Genomic DNA, 17646 nt, shown 5'->3' on the forward strand with positions numbered 1-17646 from the left:
ACTGTTACCATCATGTTTTGTATGTATGTGTCTTTGTGTGTATATACATACATAGATACATACACATACGTGCCACACACACTGTATACCCTGTTTATATTTATAACACACACACACACACACATAAAATACACACACACATTTTGTATGTATGTATCATTGTGGGTATATACACACACACACATGTTGCATTTGTGCTGATAAATAAATAAAGGGAGACTAGTACAGATCTATTTCAAGCTATTTCGTTCTCATCCGATAGCCATACCCTTACTGGGAATTGAACCTGGGCTGTATTACATATTAGGCAGTTGTATTAGCCACTAAGCCACAGGCTCTCCTCCTTTATCAGCTAAGCCAGGGAAATGGGTATGTATTGTGTCACAACCCCTGGTATGCCCAAATATGGGAGGGAGCATACTGCTTTCCTTTTCTGTCTATCGGCTCACCCTAGGAGCCATCCAGGCAGAAAGCCATTTTTTTTAATGTTGCCTTGTTACATATGTGTTGCATTTGCGCTGATAAATAATATTTAAAAATAAATAATAATATTTATAGATACACACCCACAAACACAAGCATACAAATACATACACACAGAGACATGATTTTAGCTGCTGTTTAAATAATAATTTTTAAAACCCCTCTTATTCCAAAGTGGCAGATTCTGCAGGCGTCTTCTCAGGACTCCTGACCCCATTAGGGAGAAGGCTCCCTCCCTCCCTCCTTCCCGTGGAAATCGAGCCTTGAGCGAAAGCAGATCAAATTGGCGAGAAATGACAGGTGAGGCTGGCATCCTCGCATTCAAATGCAAAACTCATCACGACTTTAAATATATTCCAAATCCCAAAGCAGGCAATGGAAGCTGGAAGGGCCCTCCGATGACAAAGCAGCGAAGGGAGGGGGGCATTTGGGGGGGGGGGAGGGTGGTGGGGGGGCTGGGGGGGGAAGAGATGGAAGAAATGTAAATGAATTCTCCCATCTCTGCCTTATTTCATTTAGAATTTAGAATAGCAGAGTTGGAAGGGACCTCGGAGGTCTTCTAGTCCAACCCCCTGCCTAGGCAGGAGACCCTACACCACTTCAGGCAAATGAATATCCAACATCTTCTTAAAAACCTCCAGTGTTGGAGCATCCACAACTTCTGGAGGCAAGTCGTTCCACGGGTTAATTTTTCCAACTGATAACTTTACCTAAAAAGGGTCATGGATTTGGGGAAAATCGGGGGGAAATTTAGGAAATGTTAGCGTCTGTTCTGGACATTAAATAAACCAGTAACCCACAGGGTGGGAAAAAAATTCACTGAGCACGTTGAAAGAAATGTTGTTCAAGAGAAATCGGCATTAGTTGCAAAGATAAATCCCGACTCATCTACATTTTAGATTTTTAGCTTGGGTTTTTGGGAAGAAATTTGTTTGAAATGGTGAACCCTTGTCTTAATGGCATGCCAAAATTGGTGTGCGCATGCTCACACCAATCAAATCCTCCCTGCCCACTTGTGCATGCGCACGTGAGGCCCCCTCCCCACACATGCACGCATGACCCCTCCCCAGGCTCTCCGAAAAGGCAAAGAATCAGCTGGCTGGTGCGCACATGCGTCCTGGAGCTGACGGCTGGCATGCCAGCACATATGGCTCTGTGTGCCACCTGTGGCATGCCTACCATAGGTGCATCATCACGGGGAAAGGGTCTCCTTCTTGAGCAGAGGGTGGGACTAGAAGACCTCCGAGGTCCTTCCAACTCATTTGAGAGAGCATTGAAAGGCTCATGGATGGAGATGGCATGGTGGAGACAAGACACTCGGACTTTCAAAGGCTTTTAGAAGTTCTTGAGATAACTTTGTGGCCATGGAGAAGAAGACCTTCCCTTGGATGGATGGCCAACTGGTTGAAAAACCAAGTGAGCATCAACCATTCAAAGGAAGACATGGAGTCCCTAACGGACACTCAGACTTTCAAAAGCTTTTAGAAGACCTTGAAGACACTTGGTGGCCATGGAGAAGAAGACCTTCCCATTGTTGGATGGCCAACTAGTTGAAAAGCCATGCAAGCATCAACCGTCAGAAGAAATGGGCATTTTGGGGTGGATTTTCATAGGAAGACAGGAATCTGTGTTTGGCTTTTAAACTGGTTGCTCAATGATTTTGGGGAGCAAAGGCCTTCCCAAAGACAGGGGGTCCTCGACTTACAACAGGTCATGTAGCGACTTGTTCAAAGTGACTATGATACTGGGAAAAGTGACCTGCAACTGCTTTTCAGAGCAACGATCATTGTGCAACATCCTCAGGGTCACATGATCGAAATTAAGAGTCTTGGCAACTGGCATGTATTTATGACGGTTGCAATGTTCCAGGGTCACATGATCCCCTTTTGCGACCTTCAAGTAAAGTCCATGGGGGATTCTTCCTTTTTCCTGCCTCCCTCCCACCTTCTCTCCTGCCTCTCCCCTTTCTTCTTCCTTCCTTCTTTTTCTCCCACCCCTCTCCCTTCTCCTTCCTTCCTTTCATTTTCCCTCCCCCTTTCATCTTTCTTATTTCCTTCTTTCCTCCTCCCCCTTCTCTCTTTCCTTCCTTCCCTCCCTCCCTCCCTCCTTCCTTCCTTCCACCTTCTCTCCCGCCCTCTCTCCCTTCCTTCCTCACACCCTCCATCCATTCATCCATCCATCTACCCACCCACCAATTCGCTCACCTTTTCTCCTGTCCTCTCCCTTCTCTCCTTCCTGCCTTTCTTCCTTTCATCTTCCCTCCCTCCTTCTTTCATCTTCCTTCTGTTCCTCTTTGTACCCTTCCTTAAGTCCTTCCTTCCTTTTCTCCTTCTTTCCTTCCTTCCATTTTCCCTCCTCCTTTCATTTTCCTTCATTCCTTCCCTCCTTCCTCCCACCCTCCATCTATCCACCCACCCATTCGCTCACCTTTTCTCCTGCCGTCTGCCTTCTCTCCTTCCTTCCTTCCTTCCTTCCTTCCTTCCTTCCTTCCTTCCTTCCTTCCTTCCTTCTTTTCTTCCATTTTCCCTTCCTCCTTTCATCTTCCTTCCTCCTTTCCTTCTTTCCTTCTTTCCTTCTGTTCCTCTTTGTACCCTTCCTTAAGTCCTTCCTTCCTTCCATTTTCCCTCCCTCCTTCTTTCATCTTCCTTCCTTCTGTTCCTCTTTGTACCCTTCCTTAAGTCCTTCCTTCCTTTTCTCCTTCTTTCCTTCCTTCCATTTTCCCTCCCCCTTTCATTTTCCTTTATTCCTTCCCTCCTTCCTCCCACCCTCCATCTATCCACCCACCCATTCGCTCACCTTTTCTCCTGCCCTCTGCCTTCTCTCCTTCCTTCCCTCCCTCCCTCCCTCCCTCCCTCCTTCCTTCCTTCCTTCCTTTTTCCCTTCCTCCTTCTTTCATCTTCCTTCCTTCTTTCCTTTTTTCCTTCCTTCCTTTTCTCCTTCCTTCTTTTCCTTCCTTCCTTCCTTCTTTTCTTCTGTTCCTCTTTGTACCCTTCTTTAAGTCCTTCCTTCCTTCCTTCCTTCCTTCCTTCCTTCCTTCCTTCTACCTTCCCTCCCGCCCTCTCTACCTTGCCCTTCCTTCCTTCCTTCCCTCCCTCCCTCCCCACTTGACACATTTTGCATAAACCCACCTTCCTCTCCGGGAGGCAAGCTTGACAAAGGAAGCCTCTGTAGATGCCCGTTCCCTATGCCAAACCTAACCACGGGCTCATGAAGAGTCATTTCCATACGGCTGCTCCCCCAGCTAGGAGGGAGAGAGAGGGAGAGAGAGGGAGAGAGAGAGAGGGAGGGAGAGAGAGAGGGAGGGAGGGAGGGAGAGAAAGAGAGAGAGAGAGAGAGAGAGAGAGAGAAAGAGGGAGGGAGTGGGGGCTCTCTCTAGCTTTTTTTTTTCTTTAAAAAGCTGCCTAACCCCTTGGAAAAGCAATATTCTCTTTTAAGCGCCCCTCTTCCCTCCGCTCACTAATGATCCATCCTGCCAGGAGAAGTCACCGCTCCCGTTCTCGGCCTTCAAGACTAATGAGATGCCGAGCTTCGGAGGCAGCGTCTTCGGGAGGGCTTCCATATTTGGAAACTGTCTCTCCCAGGATGTCTACCGCTGACCCGCTCGGCTTTCTAAATCGTCTCTGCATTCTGATCTACGCATGGCGGCCGCATTAATTACGAGGCGGCTTTCGAACGCTTCGTTCTGGCTCAACTCCACGACAGGATTTTCAGCTCCAAAGTTAGAGCCCATTCCAGCCCACCCCAAAGCACCCACCTCTTCTCCATTGGAACCTGTGTCTCGGCTGCCCTTTAAAAGCAGCCGCGTCTCTCTCTGGGTTTGGTGGCTGGATGGGTGCAGTCCGGACCGAGAGGAAAACGGAACTGTCTAACGAAGCATTTCAAAGGGACACGGGGGAGAAAGAGGACAGAGACAGATGGGATTCTAGATTTTGGGAAAAGGGCGCCTTGAGGTCATGAAGTCCAATCTCTTGCTTTGTCACAGAGGGCACAGTTTCCTTTTCTTCTTTCCTTCCTTTCCTTCTCTCCTGAACTCTTTCTTTCTTTTCCTTTCTCCTTCCCTCCCTCCCAAACTCTTCCTTTATTTCCTAGCCTCCCTTCCCTTTTCTCTTCCTTTCCTTTCTCCTTCCCCCTTTCTTTTCCTTTCCCTTTCCCTTTCCTTCCCTTTTTCCTTCCTTTCCTCTTCCTCTCTTCTCCTCTGCTCTCCTTCCCTTTCCTTTCTCCTTCCCCCTTTCTTTTCCTTTCCCCTTTCCTTTCCTTCCCTTTTTCCTTCCTTTCATTTTTCCTCTTCTCTCCCTCTCCTCTCCTCTGCCCTCCTTTCCTTCCCTTTTTTCTTCCTTTCCTTTCCCCTTCCTCCTTTCCCATTTCTCCTTTCTCCTTTGTTTTCCTTTCCCTTCCATGCCCTTTCCTTCCTTTCCTCTTTCCTCTTCTCTCCCTCTCCTCTGCTCTCCTTTCCTCCCCTTCCCTTTTTCCTTCCTTTCCTTTCCCCTCCCCCATTCCCCTTTCCCCTTTCTCCTTTCTCCTTTCTTTTCCTTTCCCTTCCATTCCCTTTTCCTTCCTTTCCTCTTTCCTCTTCCCTTCTGTCCTCTCCTTCCCCTTTCTCTTTCCTTCCTTTCTCCTTCCCCCTTTCTTTTCCTTTCCCCTTCCCTTTTTCCTTCCCTTTTCCTTCCTTTCATTTTTTCCTCTTCTCTCCCTCTCCTTTCCTCTGCCCTCCTTTCCTTCCCTTTTTTCTTCCTTTCCTTTCCCCTTCCCCCTTCCCCCTTTCTCCTTTCTCCTTTCTTTTCCTTTCCCTTCCATTCCCTTTTCCTTCCTTTCCTCTTCCCTTCTCTCCTGTCCTCTCCTTCCCCTTTCTCTTCCTTTCCTCTCCCTTCCCCTCCCTCCCTCTCTCTCCTTCCCTTTCCCCCTCTCTCCATCTCTCCCTTTTGGGGGGAAGGCAGAGAGGAGCACCGGGCTGGCATTTTCGCCTTTGCGAAGGCCCCTGGCAGTTTTATGTCAAGAAGCAGAGCGAAGCCCAAGTCAGGAGCTTCAAAGGAGCTTTAAATGCCTCCAAGTTTGGTGTTTGTTTGCCGGATTTAACTCGGGATGAGCTGGTGTTGATCCTTCGGTGAAGAGGCCTCCTTCTTGTGCTGAGCTCACCGGCTGCATTTCACAGATACAGAGCCGGGCTGTCAGGATGCCTCTGACACCTTCCCATTACACGGGCTCACACGTGGAGGTCAGGATTAGGAGCCTCGCCTGTCTGGCGTTCCGGCGTAATCGCTGGTGCTCTCGCGCCTGCCACAAAAGGGCTCCGAGCCGTCTGTCAACCCCTTGACAGGCGGCTCAGAAACATCAGCCAGAAATGACATTCCGGAGACGTTTTAGAAGAGGTGCTGAGTTCCGATTCGCATCGCGGAGCCCTAAAGGGATCTAGGGCAGGGATGGAGAGGTGGCGCAGTGGTTAGGGTGCAGTACTGCAGGCCACTTCAGCTGACTGCTATCTGCAGTTCAGCGGTTCTAATCTCACCGGCTCAAGGTTGACTCAGCCTTCCATCCTTCCGAGGTGGGTGAAATGAGGACCCAGACTGTGGGGGCGATATGCTGACTCTGTAAACTGCTTAGAGAGGGCTGAAAGTCCTATGAAGCGGTATATAAGTCTAACTGCTATTGCTATTTCTCTAAAGGCGTGCCAAAATTGTGCACCTGCACCATACCCATCTGTGCATGTGTGTGCAACACCCCCCACCCCACCCCGTGTGTGGTGTGGAGAGTTTTCGCCTTCCTCAGGCTCTGGAGGCTTTCCTGAAGCCTGGAAAGGGTGAAAACGGCCTCCCCCAGTTTCCCAGAGGCCCTCTGGAAGGCGGAAACCAGTGGTGGGCGTACCGGTGCCTGCTTGGGAGCACCAGGTACTGGTCCGGTCCGGTGCTCTGGAGAGCCCACCAGCCCTCCCATCCTCCTAAATGGTAGTTGAGCCAATTGTGGCTTTCGCGCACGGAGTATACGGCGCCTGCGTGATTCACCGCCAAGCAGCTGGAGCGTCGTGGCCGGTAAGTATTCATGAGCATGCTGCGTGCGTGGATGTGATGGATGCCAGGCCTTGTTGCACATAACCAGTTGCACCGGGAACCAGAACCCACCACTGGCAGAAACAGATTGTTTCCAAACTTCCGGTTGCCCAATTGGACAGGTTTTTTCACCCTCCTCAGGCTCCGGAAGCTTTCCTGAAGCCTGGGGAGGGCTAAAACGAGCCGAGGTGGCGCAGTGGTTAAATGCAGCACTGCAGGCTACTTCAGCTGACTGCAGTTCGGCAGTTCGGCTGTTCAAATCTCACCGGCTCAGGGTTGACTCAGCCTTCCATCCTTCCGAGGTGGGTGAAATGAGGACCCAGATTGTGGGGGCGATATGCTGACTCTGTAAACCGCTTAGAGAGGGCTGAAAGCCCTATGAAGTGGTATATAAGTCTTACTGCTATTGCTATTGCTATGTTTCCTTCCTTCCATCCATATTTTTTCTTCCCTCCCTCCCTCCCTCCCTCCCTCCATGTTTCCTTCCTTCCTTCCTTTCTCCTTTCATGTTTCCTTTCTTCCATTGATATTTTTCCTCGCTCCTTCCATGTTTCTTTCCTTCCTTCTTTCTTTCCTTCCTCCCTCTTTTCATGTTTAGAGCCGAGGTGGCGCAGTGGTTAGAGTGCTGTACTGCAGGCCACTTCAGCTGACTGTTATCTGCAGTTCGGCGGTTCAAATCCCACCGGCTCAGGGTTGACTCAGCCTTCCATCCTTCCGAGGTGGGTAAAATGAGGACACGGATTGTTGTTGGGGGCGATACGCTGACTCTGTAAACCGCTTAGAGAGGGCTGAAAGCCCTATGAAGCGGTATATAAGTCTAACTGCTATTGCTATTGCTAAAATAGCCTCATCCGGAGGCTCTCCGGAAGGCAGAAATGGATTGTTTCCAAACTTCCAGTTGACTTGTTGGGCCTGTTCTTCACCCTCTCTAGATTCCTGAGGCTTTCCTGAAGCTGGGGAGGGCAAAAGCGTCTGGCTGGCACCTGGCAGAGGGCTGCCGTGGCGGCAAATATGGCTCTGTGTGCCACCTGTAGCACATGCGTCATAGGTTCGGCCTCACAGATCTAGGGTCATTCCGGGTCCTTTCTGGCCCAAAATGACCATCAATGCTAGATGCAATTCTCTTTTTCAACCCATCTCACTGTGTGTTGACGAGTCTTGTCCTCGTACAACGGTGGGGTCTCGGATGCTCTCTGAGCTGGGTTGTTTCCAGGCAGAGGCTTCGGGACCCAGTTAGGAAACATCAAAAGTGCCAGCAGGAGTGGGATTTGTGGAGCGGAGGAGGGGGAGGAGAAGGACTGTGGGGTCTTTCGTGGTCTCTGAGCATGCAAACATTTCATGAGCCAACTAGGTAACATTATCAGTGTTAGAAGGGGGTCTGTTTATAGGTAGTAACTTGCCAGTCTTGGTTCTGGTGGTGGTTTTCTCTTTAGTCATTCCTCAATTAGGGCATTGCTTTCTGCTGCATTGTTTGTCCGGTGTTAATCCCTGCTTATCTTTCCTCTCCTCTCCTCCTCTCCCCTTTTGTTTTTTTAATATAAAAACAGGACATTTTTAGTATCTGTGGCTGCCTTCTAATCCCCCAAGCTCGTAATCGCAGGCCTGCTTATCCTCATATCAATCATCATCACCGTCATAAATAAAACATTTGCGCTCTGCACTGTTTGGCAAAACTTTCCCCCTCGCAGGCTTCAAGGCATCCATCTGGATTGCACAGATTTTGCCCTATTGGAGGAGAAGGCACATGGCTTCCAATAAAGGGAGCGCGTTTGGGGTTGATGTGCCATAAACCACAATATTGGGGGAGGGTTACAGTAGCCTTGGGTAATCACAGAAGGAGACGCCCCCACATCCTCATAAAGGAGCCATTATCCTAATGCACTCAAACAGCGGAGTGAGGCCGTAAATATATTATTTATGCACAAGATAAACCCACAGTTCCTGCGCATATGTGTGGATCTATCGTACAGCCCAGTCTTTCTAACCAATAGCAACTTGAAGAGGAGTGGACTTCAACTCCCAGAATTCCCCAGTGGCTGGGGAATTCTGGGAGTTGACGCCCGCTCATCTTAAAGCAAGGTGGCTGGGAAATTCTGGGACTTGAAGTCCACTTATCCTAAAGCAGACTGGCTGGGGAATTCTGGGAGTTGAAGTCCATCTATCTTAAAGCACGCTTCCTGGAGAATTCTGGGAGTTGAAGTCCATCTATCTTAAAGCACGCTTCCTGGAGAATTCTGGGAGTTGAAGTCCATTCATCTGAAACCATGCTGGCTGGGGAATTCTGGGACATGAAATCCACTTATGTTAAAGGATTTTGGCTACAGAATTCTTGGACATGAAGTTCATCTACTTTAAAAACATGCTTGCTGGGGAATTCTGGGAGTTGACGTCCGCTCATCTTAAAGCAAAGTGTCTGGGAAATTCTGGGACTTGAAGTCCACTTATCCTAAAGCAGATTGGCTGGGGAATTCTGGGAGTTGAAACTCATCCATCTTAAAGCATGCTGGTTGAGGAATTCTGGGAGTTGAAGTCCATCTACTTTGAACCATGGTTGCTAGGGAATTCTGGGAGTTGAAGTCCGCTCGACTTAAGCATATTGGCTGGGGAATTCTGGGAGTTGAAACCCATCCATCTAAAAGCATGCTGGTTGAGGAATTCTGGGAATTGAAGTCCATCTACCTTAAAACATGCTTGCTGGGGAATTCTGGGAGTTGAAGTCCATCTATCTTAAAGCATGCTTCCTGGAGAATTCTGGGAGTTGAAGTCCATCTATCTTAAAGCATGCTTCCTGGAGAATTGTGGGAGTTGAAGTCCATTCATCTGAAACCATGCTGGCTGGGGAATTCTGGGACATGAAAATCCACTTATGTTAAAGGATTTTGGCTACAGAATTCTTGGACATGAAGTCCATCTACTTTGAACCATAGTTGCTAGGGAATTCTGGGAGTTGAAGTCCGCTCGACTTAAGCATATTGGCTGGGGAATTCTGGGAGTTGAAACCCATCCATCTAAAAGCATGCTGGTTGAGGAATTCTGGGAGTTGAAGTCATCTACCTTAAAACATGCTTGCTGGGGAATTCTGGGAGTTGATGTCCTCTTGTCTTAAAGCATGTTGTCTGGGGAATTTTGGGACTTGGTCCACTTATCCTGAAGCAGACTGGCTGGGGAATTCTGGGAGCTGAAGTCCATCTATCTTAAAGCATGCTTCCTGGAGAATTCTGGGAGTTGAAGTCCATCTATCTTAATGCATGCTTCCTGGAGAATTGTGGGAGTTGAAGTCCATTCATCTGAAACCATGCTGGCTGGGGAATTCTGGGACATGAAATCCACTTATGTTAAAGGATTTTGGCTACAGAATTCTTGGACATGAAGTCCATCTACTTTGAACCATAGTTGCTAGGGAATTCTGGGAGTTGAAGTCCGCTCGACTTAAGCATATTGGCTGGGGAATTCTGGGAGTTGAAACCCATCCATCTAAAAGCATGCTGGTTGAGGAATTCTGGGAGTTGAAGTCCATCTACCTTAAAACATGCTTGCTGGGGAATTCTGGGAGTTGATGTCCTCTTGTCTTAAAGCATGTTGTCTGGGGAATTTGGACTTGGTCCACTTATCCTGAAGCAGACTGGCTGGGGAATTCTGGGAGCTGAAGTCCATCTATCTTAAAGCATGCTTCCTGGAGAATTGTGGGAGTTGAAATCCATTCATCTGAAACCATGCTGGCTGGGGAATTCTGGGACATGAAGTCCACTTATGTTAAAGGATTTGGCTACAGAATTCTTGGACATGAAGTTCATCTACTTTAAAACATGCTTGCTGGGGAATTCTGGGAGTTGATGGCCACTTATCCTAAAGCAGATTGGCTGGGGAATTCTGGGAGTTGAAAGCCATCCATCTAAAAAGCATGCTGGTTGAGGAATTCTGGGAGTTGAAGTCCATCTGCCTTAAAACATGCTTGCCGGGGAATTCTGGGAGTTGATGTCCTCTCGTCTTAAAGCATGTTGGCTGGGGAATTCTGGGACATGAAGTCTACTCATCTTAAAGCAAGCTTACTGGGGAATTCTGGGAACTGAAGCCATTTTTAAAAAATCATTTATTTTATTTTCTATTCTCTTCCATTCCTCAGCGGTGTCCATAGAGCATGTTAAGAAAACATATAAAAAATGGTGCTGTGATTACACAGTTGTGGTGTGTTTTTGACTTTATTGCCTCACCCACCTCTATCAAGACACAAGCAGTCCTCAACATACGACCAATACTGAGCCCAAAATTTATGTCGCTAAGTGAGAAATCTGTGAAGTGGGTTTTGCCCTATTTTATGACTTTTCTTGCCACTCACTTTTCTTGTTGTTAAGTGAATCACTGCAGTGGTTAAGTTAGGCACACGGTCGTTAAGTGAATATGGCTCCCCCCCTTGACTGGCTTGTCAGATGGTCGCAAAAGGGGAATCGTGTGACCAGGGGATGCTGCAACCGTCATAAATATGAGTCAGTTGCCAAGGATCTGAATTTTGGACCACGCGATCGTGGGGATTGATGCAACGGTCGTAAGTGTGAAAAATGGTCATAACTCGCTTTTTCAGGGCCGTTGTAACTTCAGACAGCCACTAAATGAACTGTTGCAAGGACTACCTGGATTTTGCTATTCCTTATTCCCAAGGTTGCGTGGTTTGGAAAAGCATCGTGAAATCATTTTTTTTTTTTTAGCAATAGCAGTAGACTTATATACCGCTTCATAGGGCTTTCAGCCCTCTCTAAGCGGTTTACAGAGTCAGCATATTGCCCCCAACAACAATCCGGGTCCTCATTTTACCCACCTCGGAAGGATGGAAGGCTGAGTCAACCCTGAGCCGGTGAGATTTGAACCGCTGAACTGCAGAACTGAACAGTCAGCTGAAGTAGCCTGCAGTTGCTGCATTTAACCACTGCGCCACCTATTCCTGTCATATTCACCCCCCCCCCCCAAATCATATAATGTACAGTTTAACTTGCTTAAACCAGCTTGAAGCTTCTGGGGATTTACAGCCCTGATAAGATATCGACTAAGATACAAATACTCTGATTGGAGCTAATCAAATGCATTCCATCTACTTCTCTTGCTGCAAATGTTTAATTTTAGGCAATTCATGGCCACAATTTCTGTTCCTTCTTGGAACATATTTTCTTTAAAAGAAAAATCACCCCTGAGTCTGTAAAAAACAAACAAACACCACACCATCAAATATCCTGCATGTGGTCAGGTTTGTTAAAAAACCAAAATTAGAGAAATGCTAACGTCCACTTGTTAATTTGGGTACCTTTGCAATGAATTCTTTTTTGGCGAGGAAGCTAAGCAGAAAAGGATCTAAGGTTTCTCCTCCATTAAATTTAGATTCTACGTTCATTTAAAGCAGAGAACTTGTCTTGTTATACTATTTATACTATTCCATAAAACGCTACGTGTATACGGATGATATACACCGACCAAAGACAAATGCACGTTAAATGTGCTATTACCATGAATTGAGTTGAAAAAAAGCCACTTATTCTTCTTTAAAGAGGGAAACTGAGTATGTTTTATTTTCCCCTGAAGGAGCAGGTTCCGCAGAAAGGGGCAACTGGGATGGAGGGAGGGAGGAGAAAAGGAAAGGAGGGAGGGAAGGAAGAAAATGTAAGAAAGGGGAAGGCAGAAGAAAGGAGAGAAAAGGAAGGAAGGAGGGAAGGAAGGAAAGAAAGAAGAAGAAGGAGGGAGGGAGGGAGGAAGGAAAAAAGAGGAAAATATAAGAGAGGGGAAGACAGAAGGAATTAAGGGAGGAAGGAAGAAAGAAAGGAAGGAAGGAAAAGGGGAAAGAAAGAAGGGTGGGAGGGAAGAAAGAAGGAAGGAGAAAGGAGAAGGAGGGAGGGAGGAAGGAAAAAAAGAGGAAAATATAAGGGGGGGGAGACAGAAGGAATTAAGGGGGGAGGAAGGAAGGAAGGAAGGAAGGAAAAGGGGAAAGAAAGGAGGGGAGGGAAGAAGGAAGGAAAGAAAGAAAGAAAGAAAGAAAGAAAAGAAAGAAGAAAAGGAGGTGTAAGGGAGGAGAAGACAGAAAAAAAGGAAGGAGGGAGGGAGGGAAGGAAGGAAGAAAATGTAAGAAAGGGGAAGGCAGAAGAAAGGAGAGAAAAGCAAGGAAGGAGGGAAGGAAGGAAAGAAAGAAGAAAGAGAAGGAGGGAGGGAGGAAGGAAAAAAGAGGAAAATATAAGGGAGAGGAAGACAGAAGGAATTAAGGGGGGAAGGAAGGAAGAAAGGAAGGAAGGAAAGGGGAAAGAAAGGAGGGTGGGAGGGAAGAAGGAAGGAAGGAAGGAAAGAAAGAAAACACAGAGGGAGGGAGGGAGGGAGGAAGGAAACACAGAGGGAGGAAGAAAGCAAAGAAAGAAAGAAAGAAAGAAAGAAAGAAAGAAAGAAAAAGAAAGAAAGAAAGAAAGAAAGAGGAGATGTAAGGGAGATGTAAGGGAGGAGAAGACAGAAAAAAGGAAGGAGGGAGGGAGGGCGGGAAGGAAGGAAGGAAGGAAGGAAGGAAAGAAGAGTAGTAGAGCAGAATACAGCAGAGCAGAGCAGAACAGAATATTTTATTGGCCAAGTGTGATTAGACACACAAGACATTTGTCTCTGGTGCAGAACCTCTCAAGTGTACATACAAATAATAAAGTACGAGCAAACCAGGTTTATTACTCCAATTTAGATGTTCCCACAAACAACCACAGTTCATTTAACCTCATGCATGATTTTGTTTTGATAAAATTTAACCCTTGGAAGTAATTTACTGCCCAACCGACTCCTTGTTCCAGCTCCCCACCGTGCCTTAATTATTTTAATTTTATTTATTTGTTAAACTTCCTTGCCACCCGTCCCACGACGAGCTGACTCTGGTTGGCTTCATCCACATGAATTCCACCCATGAATACGCATAACCCTGTATTGGGGCTTAGGTCACTGTGTTGGTGGGAACTGGCCTTTGACCCTTCCGGTGGGATTTCCCCCTTTCCTTTCTTCCCACTCATGCCCGGGTGAGATGAAGGCATTTTGGCCAGCGTGTTAGCCATGATCAGAAGGTAGGAGAAAATATTTCCAGCATTTAAAAAAGACGAGACGCAAAATATAAAGACATAATAGCTGACATGGTTAGGCTAAGGGGAGCGATAGAAGGGATGATGAAGGCATCTTTGCACAGGCCTCAAATCTCAAAACTGAACTGTTATTCCAAATTGGATCAACCATCTGTATTGAATAGACAAGGTTTTTATCACTTGTGTGGTTTTCTTTCTTTCTTTCTTTCTTTCTTTCTTTCTTTCTTTCTTTCTTTCTTTCTTTCTTTCTTTCTTTCTTTCTTTCTTTTTTTCCTTCTTTTCTTTCTTTCTCTCTTTCTCTCTTTCTTTTTCCCTCCCATTTTCTCTTTCTTTCTCCCCCCTCTCTTTCTTTCTCTCTCTCTATCTTGCTTTCTCGCTTTTGCTCTCTTTCCTCACTCTCTCTCTCTTTCTTTTTCCCTTTCTTTTCCTTTCTTTCTCTCCCTTTCTCTCTCTCTCCCTTGCTTTTGCTCTCCCTCTTTCTCCCTCCCTCTTTCTCTTTCTTTCTCTCTCTATCTCTTTCACATTCTCTCTTGCTTTTGCTCTCTCTCACTTCACTCTCTGTCTTTCTCTCTCTTTTTCTCTCTCTCTTTCTTTTTCTCTCCCCCCCTGTCTTTCTTTGCAATCAATCAGATTTTCTGGATTGAATCCAGTTTATCTTGGACTTTAATCCAAAGCTCTATATCTGACTGACTTCTTCCTTTTTTTTCCAAAGTGGATTATTGGTTCCAATTGGACCAGGGCTAATTCATACATCGCTAATATTTGCCCTCACGGTTAGTGAGGAGTGAGAGATCCATAATCCCTCCAAGATTAAACCAGCATTGCATGCTTATTCTCAAAAATTGCAACAGTTCAGCACCTATTTTCCTTAAGCCCCACTTGGGAATCTGTCAGGGACCTTCCATTGAGTGGGTCAAAATTGTTCCAGATGTTCCACCCTCTCTGTGTGATTCAAACCCATCATCCCAAGATTTTTTGACTCTCCGTGTAGACACCCTAATATCTGGGCTGCCAGCTAGCAAATTTGAGTTCTGACATGGAAGATAACACAACCAGCAACACAATGCAAATTCAACAAACTGGCATCACACAAACTATCCGAAAGTGAAAGAACAAAACTGGTCAAATATTCCAAGCCCTCTAAACCATCTTCATCACCCCACAGGCAAATCACCATCTTCTTTTTAATGACCCCATAATAATCCCTTGCAGGGTGGAGTCCAGGGAAGTGAATGGAGCTAGCAGTGTGTCTATTGGCCGGATGCCCTTCCCTGTTGCCAATATGGAGTTTTTGCAGATACATTCTCATTGTCTCCAGAGAGAGAAATATCTAACTCTACCTGGGACCAAACTCCACAGCCTCATGATTGTGAGGCCAAAGTTACACCTTTAGGCCACTGCACTGCACTACACCACCCCACAGGCAAATCTTAGTAATAATACTAGATGCCATTTTGCAACATATATATTTAAAAAAAAAACATTTTGATAGATCGTGACGCTGTGCTCCCAGAGCAAACAACCAATGATGTTATAACTGGACTGCAAGCAGAAAGGTAGCCAGTGATTTAACACACCTTGATTAAGATGATTATAAGGCCTTCGGTGGCCCATCTTAGGTGAAATCAAGCCTTGCTTTCTTTCCCCTTAAAGCCATTAAATGAAAGGAACAAGGAATGAGCAAAACTCTCACGGTGGCCAACAGCTCAGACCTTAGAAACACAGGCCCACAAATCAACGTGCCAATCGTAAAACTTTTGTTAAGTCAACACCAAAGTGTGCGTGGTTTTTTTAACAAGGATTCCTAGGTGCTTCCTAAGCAATCATCAGTCTCTCTTTTCTTTTTTTTTAAAAAAAAAATCAAATAATAATTGAATATGAGCTACGGCGACGCAGCGTGAAGGCAATTTCATGAAGAGCTGCCTCGAGAATTGGGTGTGGAGGCTGATTGCGTTACTAACGGATCTCCGCACAGCTCAGAAGAAGAACCCACAAACATATAAACAAACAACGACACCACTGTGGCAGAAGCTATAAAGAAAGAATCCAGCTACCTCCTCGGCTTTCGCTGTCCGCTGGTTTCACCTGGATCGGCCTGTTCATCTGTGAAGAGAGAGAAGAAAGAAAGAAAAAAAAGCGCCATTTAGAAGGGATTTACAGAATACAGAATTGAGCTAGGCTTCCCAAGGAAAGCATAAATCACAATCTTAGTCCCAAAACCTTCTTTTATTTATTCAGCTGTAAATCATTCACAGCCCACAAGGTTTCGCAAACAGTCTGTGAAGATTCTGACAGATGTCTGCTCGAATTGCCAGAGTATTTCAGGGGGAATGTTGATAAACACCAACCTTATCTCCCTGGGAATTCGGCCAGAGGCCTAATTGCCAAATGCAGAGCGAGGCCAAACTTAGCACTGAGTCAAACAGAATTTTTCAAAGCTTGAACTGACCAGATGAATTAATTGCTTTCTGCAAAAGTTCATGTCCCATTCGCTCTTTTATGTCTTATGGGAGGGGCCAATCATCTCCAAGCCTTACTCCTGAGTCGAACCTGATTTCTTAATTTTTCTTGCCTTCTGGCAGCTCTGCACATGCGCACACTGGGGAACAGGCTCCAGCTGTTCTTCTGCCTCGCTGATGTCAAACTCTGGAGGCAGCAAATAACTACCAGATGGCCTTGGTTCCCTCTCTGCCTCCAATGCAGAGCCCTCATCTGAGCCTTGCCCAGACTCCAGGACTGGCCCAGGTTCCTCCTCAAGTTCCATAACTGCCTTTAGGAAGGGTGGCTTTTCTCCTCCTCCCAAATATTCTCTCTAGTTTACAGATTAGGGGTTTCTTGGTGGCCTTCCATCCTGAAGACCAAGCCCCCTTAGTTTCTGAGCAGAGACATGATTGGGTAGATGTTGCTGGAGATTCTTCCTTAATCCATAAAAGGAGTCATATCCAAACCTTCAGAAAATTAAAAATGGGCAAACATTTGTTCTATGCAATCTTGCTGATTGCATCCCAAATCTTTGGAACTTGGTCATGTTTCATCATGGAAATTTCTATATTTATTCATTTATATTAAAGCAGACGTAAAGTGAGAATTTGGACATTAAGTGTGAAACCTACTGGGTCAGGCTGGACAGCCTCTCAGAGCCCCTTTATTTCTATATTAAAAGCCACATAGGCAGAGTTGCAGCTTGCAAAAGAATCAGGAAGCCAGTGCCTAACCACAAGATGTCCCTTTGTCAAAACCTATGTCAAAAGTCCAAGGTTCAATTAAAGTTCGTTAATGACACGTACTCCATAAACAAAAGGAGAAGTCAGACCCTCATCTCCTTATAAGGCTTTCTCCTCCTCAAGGTAACCACTAAGAAATGAGTTAAGTGTTTCCGTGTTGAGCTGCCTTTGAGAATGTATAAGAACCCGTCCTTCGATAATGAAGGTTTGTTCGGAACTTGCAATGCTAAGCCATGGGCTCGCTTTCTGAACCTGGCTGCCAAAGAAACTTTTCCTGTACCCCGAGAAGTCTAAAGCCGGTCATTTTCTGCAACAATATAGCCTCTCAATCCACACATAAGGGAACTCCAGATGGCTTCCGACATTTAAAAATCCACAGGCCAATGAGCCACTTGATCAACTCTATTCTTGGTCCCCAGAAAACCAAGTTTTTAACACCTTTTGAAAAAGCTACAAGGTGGGCACCCATCATACCTCAAGGGGAATGATGCTCCATAAGGAAGGGGCCACCACCGAGAAGGCTCTCTTGTGGCCATACCAGATGGGCATCCCTAATTAAGGGGACCTGTAACATGTCCTTCTTTCCTGTCCTGATGGGCTTGATGATGTAATAAGGAGAAGTTTCTGAGAAAATGCTTTACATTTGATGAGTCAGTGTTTCTCAACCTTGGCAACTTGAAGATGTCTGGGACTTCAACTCCCAGAATTCCCCAGCCAGCGAATCGCTGGCTGGGAAATTCTGGGAGTTGAAGTCCGGACATCTTCAAGTTGCCAAGGTTGAGAAACACTGTTCTAGGTCCTTTAGTTCCGAGAAATAAT

The 17646-nt window shown here is 46.2% G+C and overlaps 1 protein-coding gene across 13 annotated transcripts in view; it reads right to left on the reverse strand.

Annotated features, from left to right (window-relative positions):
• CELF4 (CUGBP Elav-like family member 4) overlaps positions 1 to 17646 on the reverse strand; it is an 861219-nt gene that overhangs the window by 381174 nt on the left and 462399 nt on the right. For all 13 annotated transcript variants that reach the window (XR_015696625.1, XM_087715271.1, XM_087715270.1 and 10 more), the window contains exon 3: positions 15658 to 15706. Coding sequence is in view for 12 of the 13 variants with exons in the window: in XM_087715271.1 (XP_087571397.1) it covers positions 15658 to 15706 (49 nt within the window). In the remaining variant the exon portion in view is untranslated. The remainder of the gene's footprint in view (positions 1 to 15657; positions 15707 to 17646) is intronic.

This window comes from Thamnophis sirtalis, unplaced genomic scaffold (genome assembly GCF_051295495.1).
Source record: "Thamnophis sirtalis isolate CommonGarterSnake01/CBP01778 unplaced genomic scaffold, rThaSir2_p1.2 scaffold_5, whole genome shotgun sequence".
NCBI classification, from domain to species: Eukaryota; Metazoa; Chordata; class Lepidosauria; order Squamata; family Natricidae; genus Thamnophis; species Thamnophis sirtalis.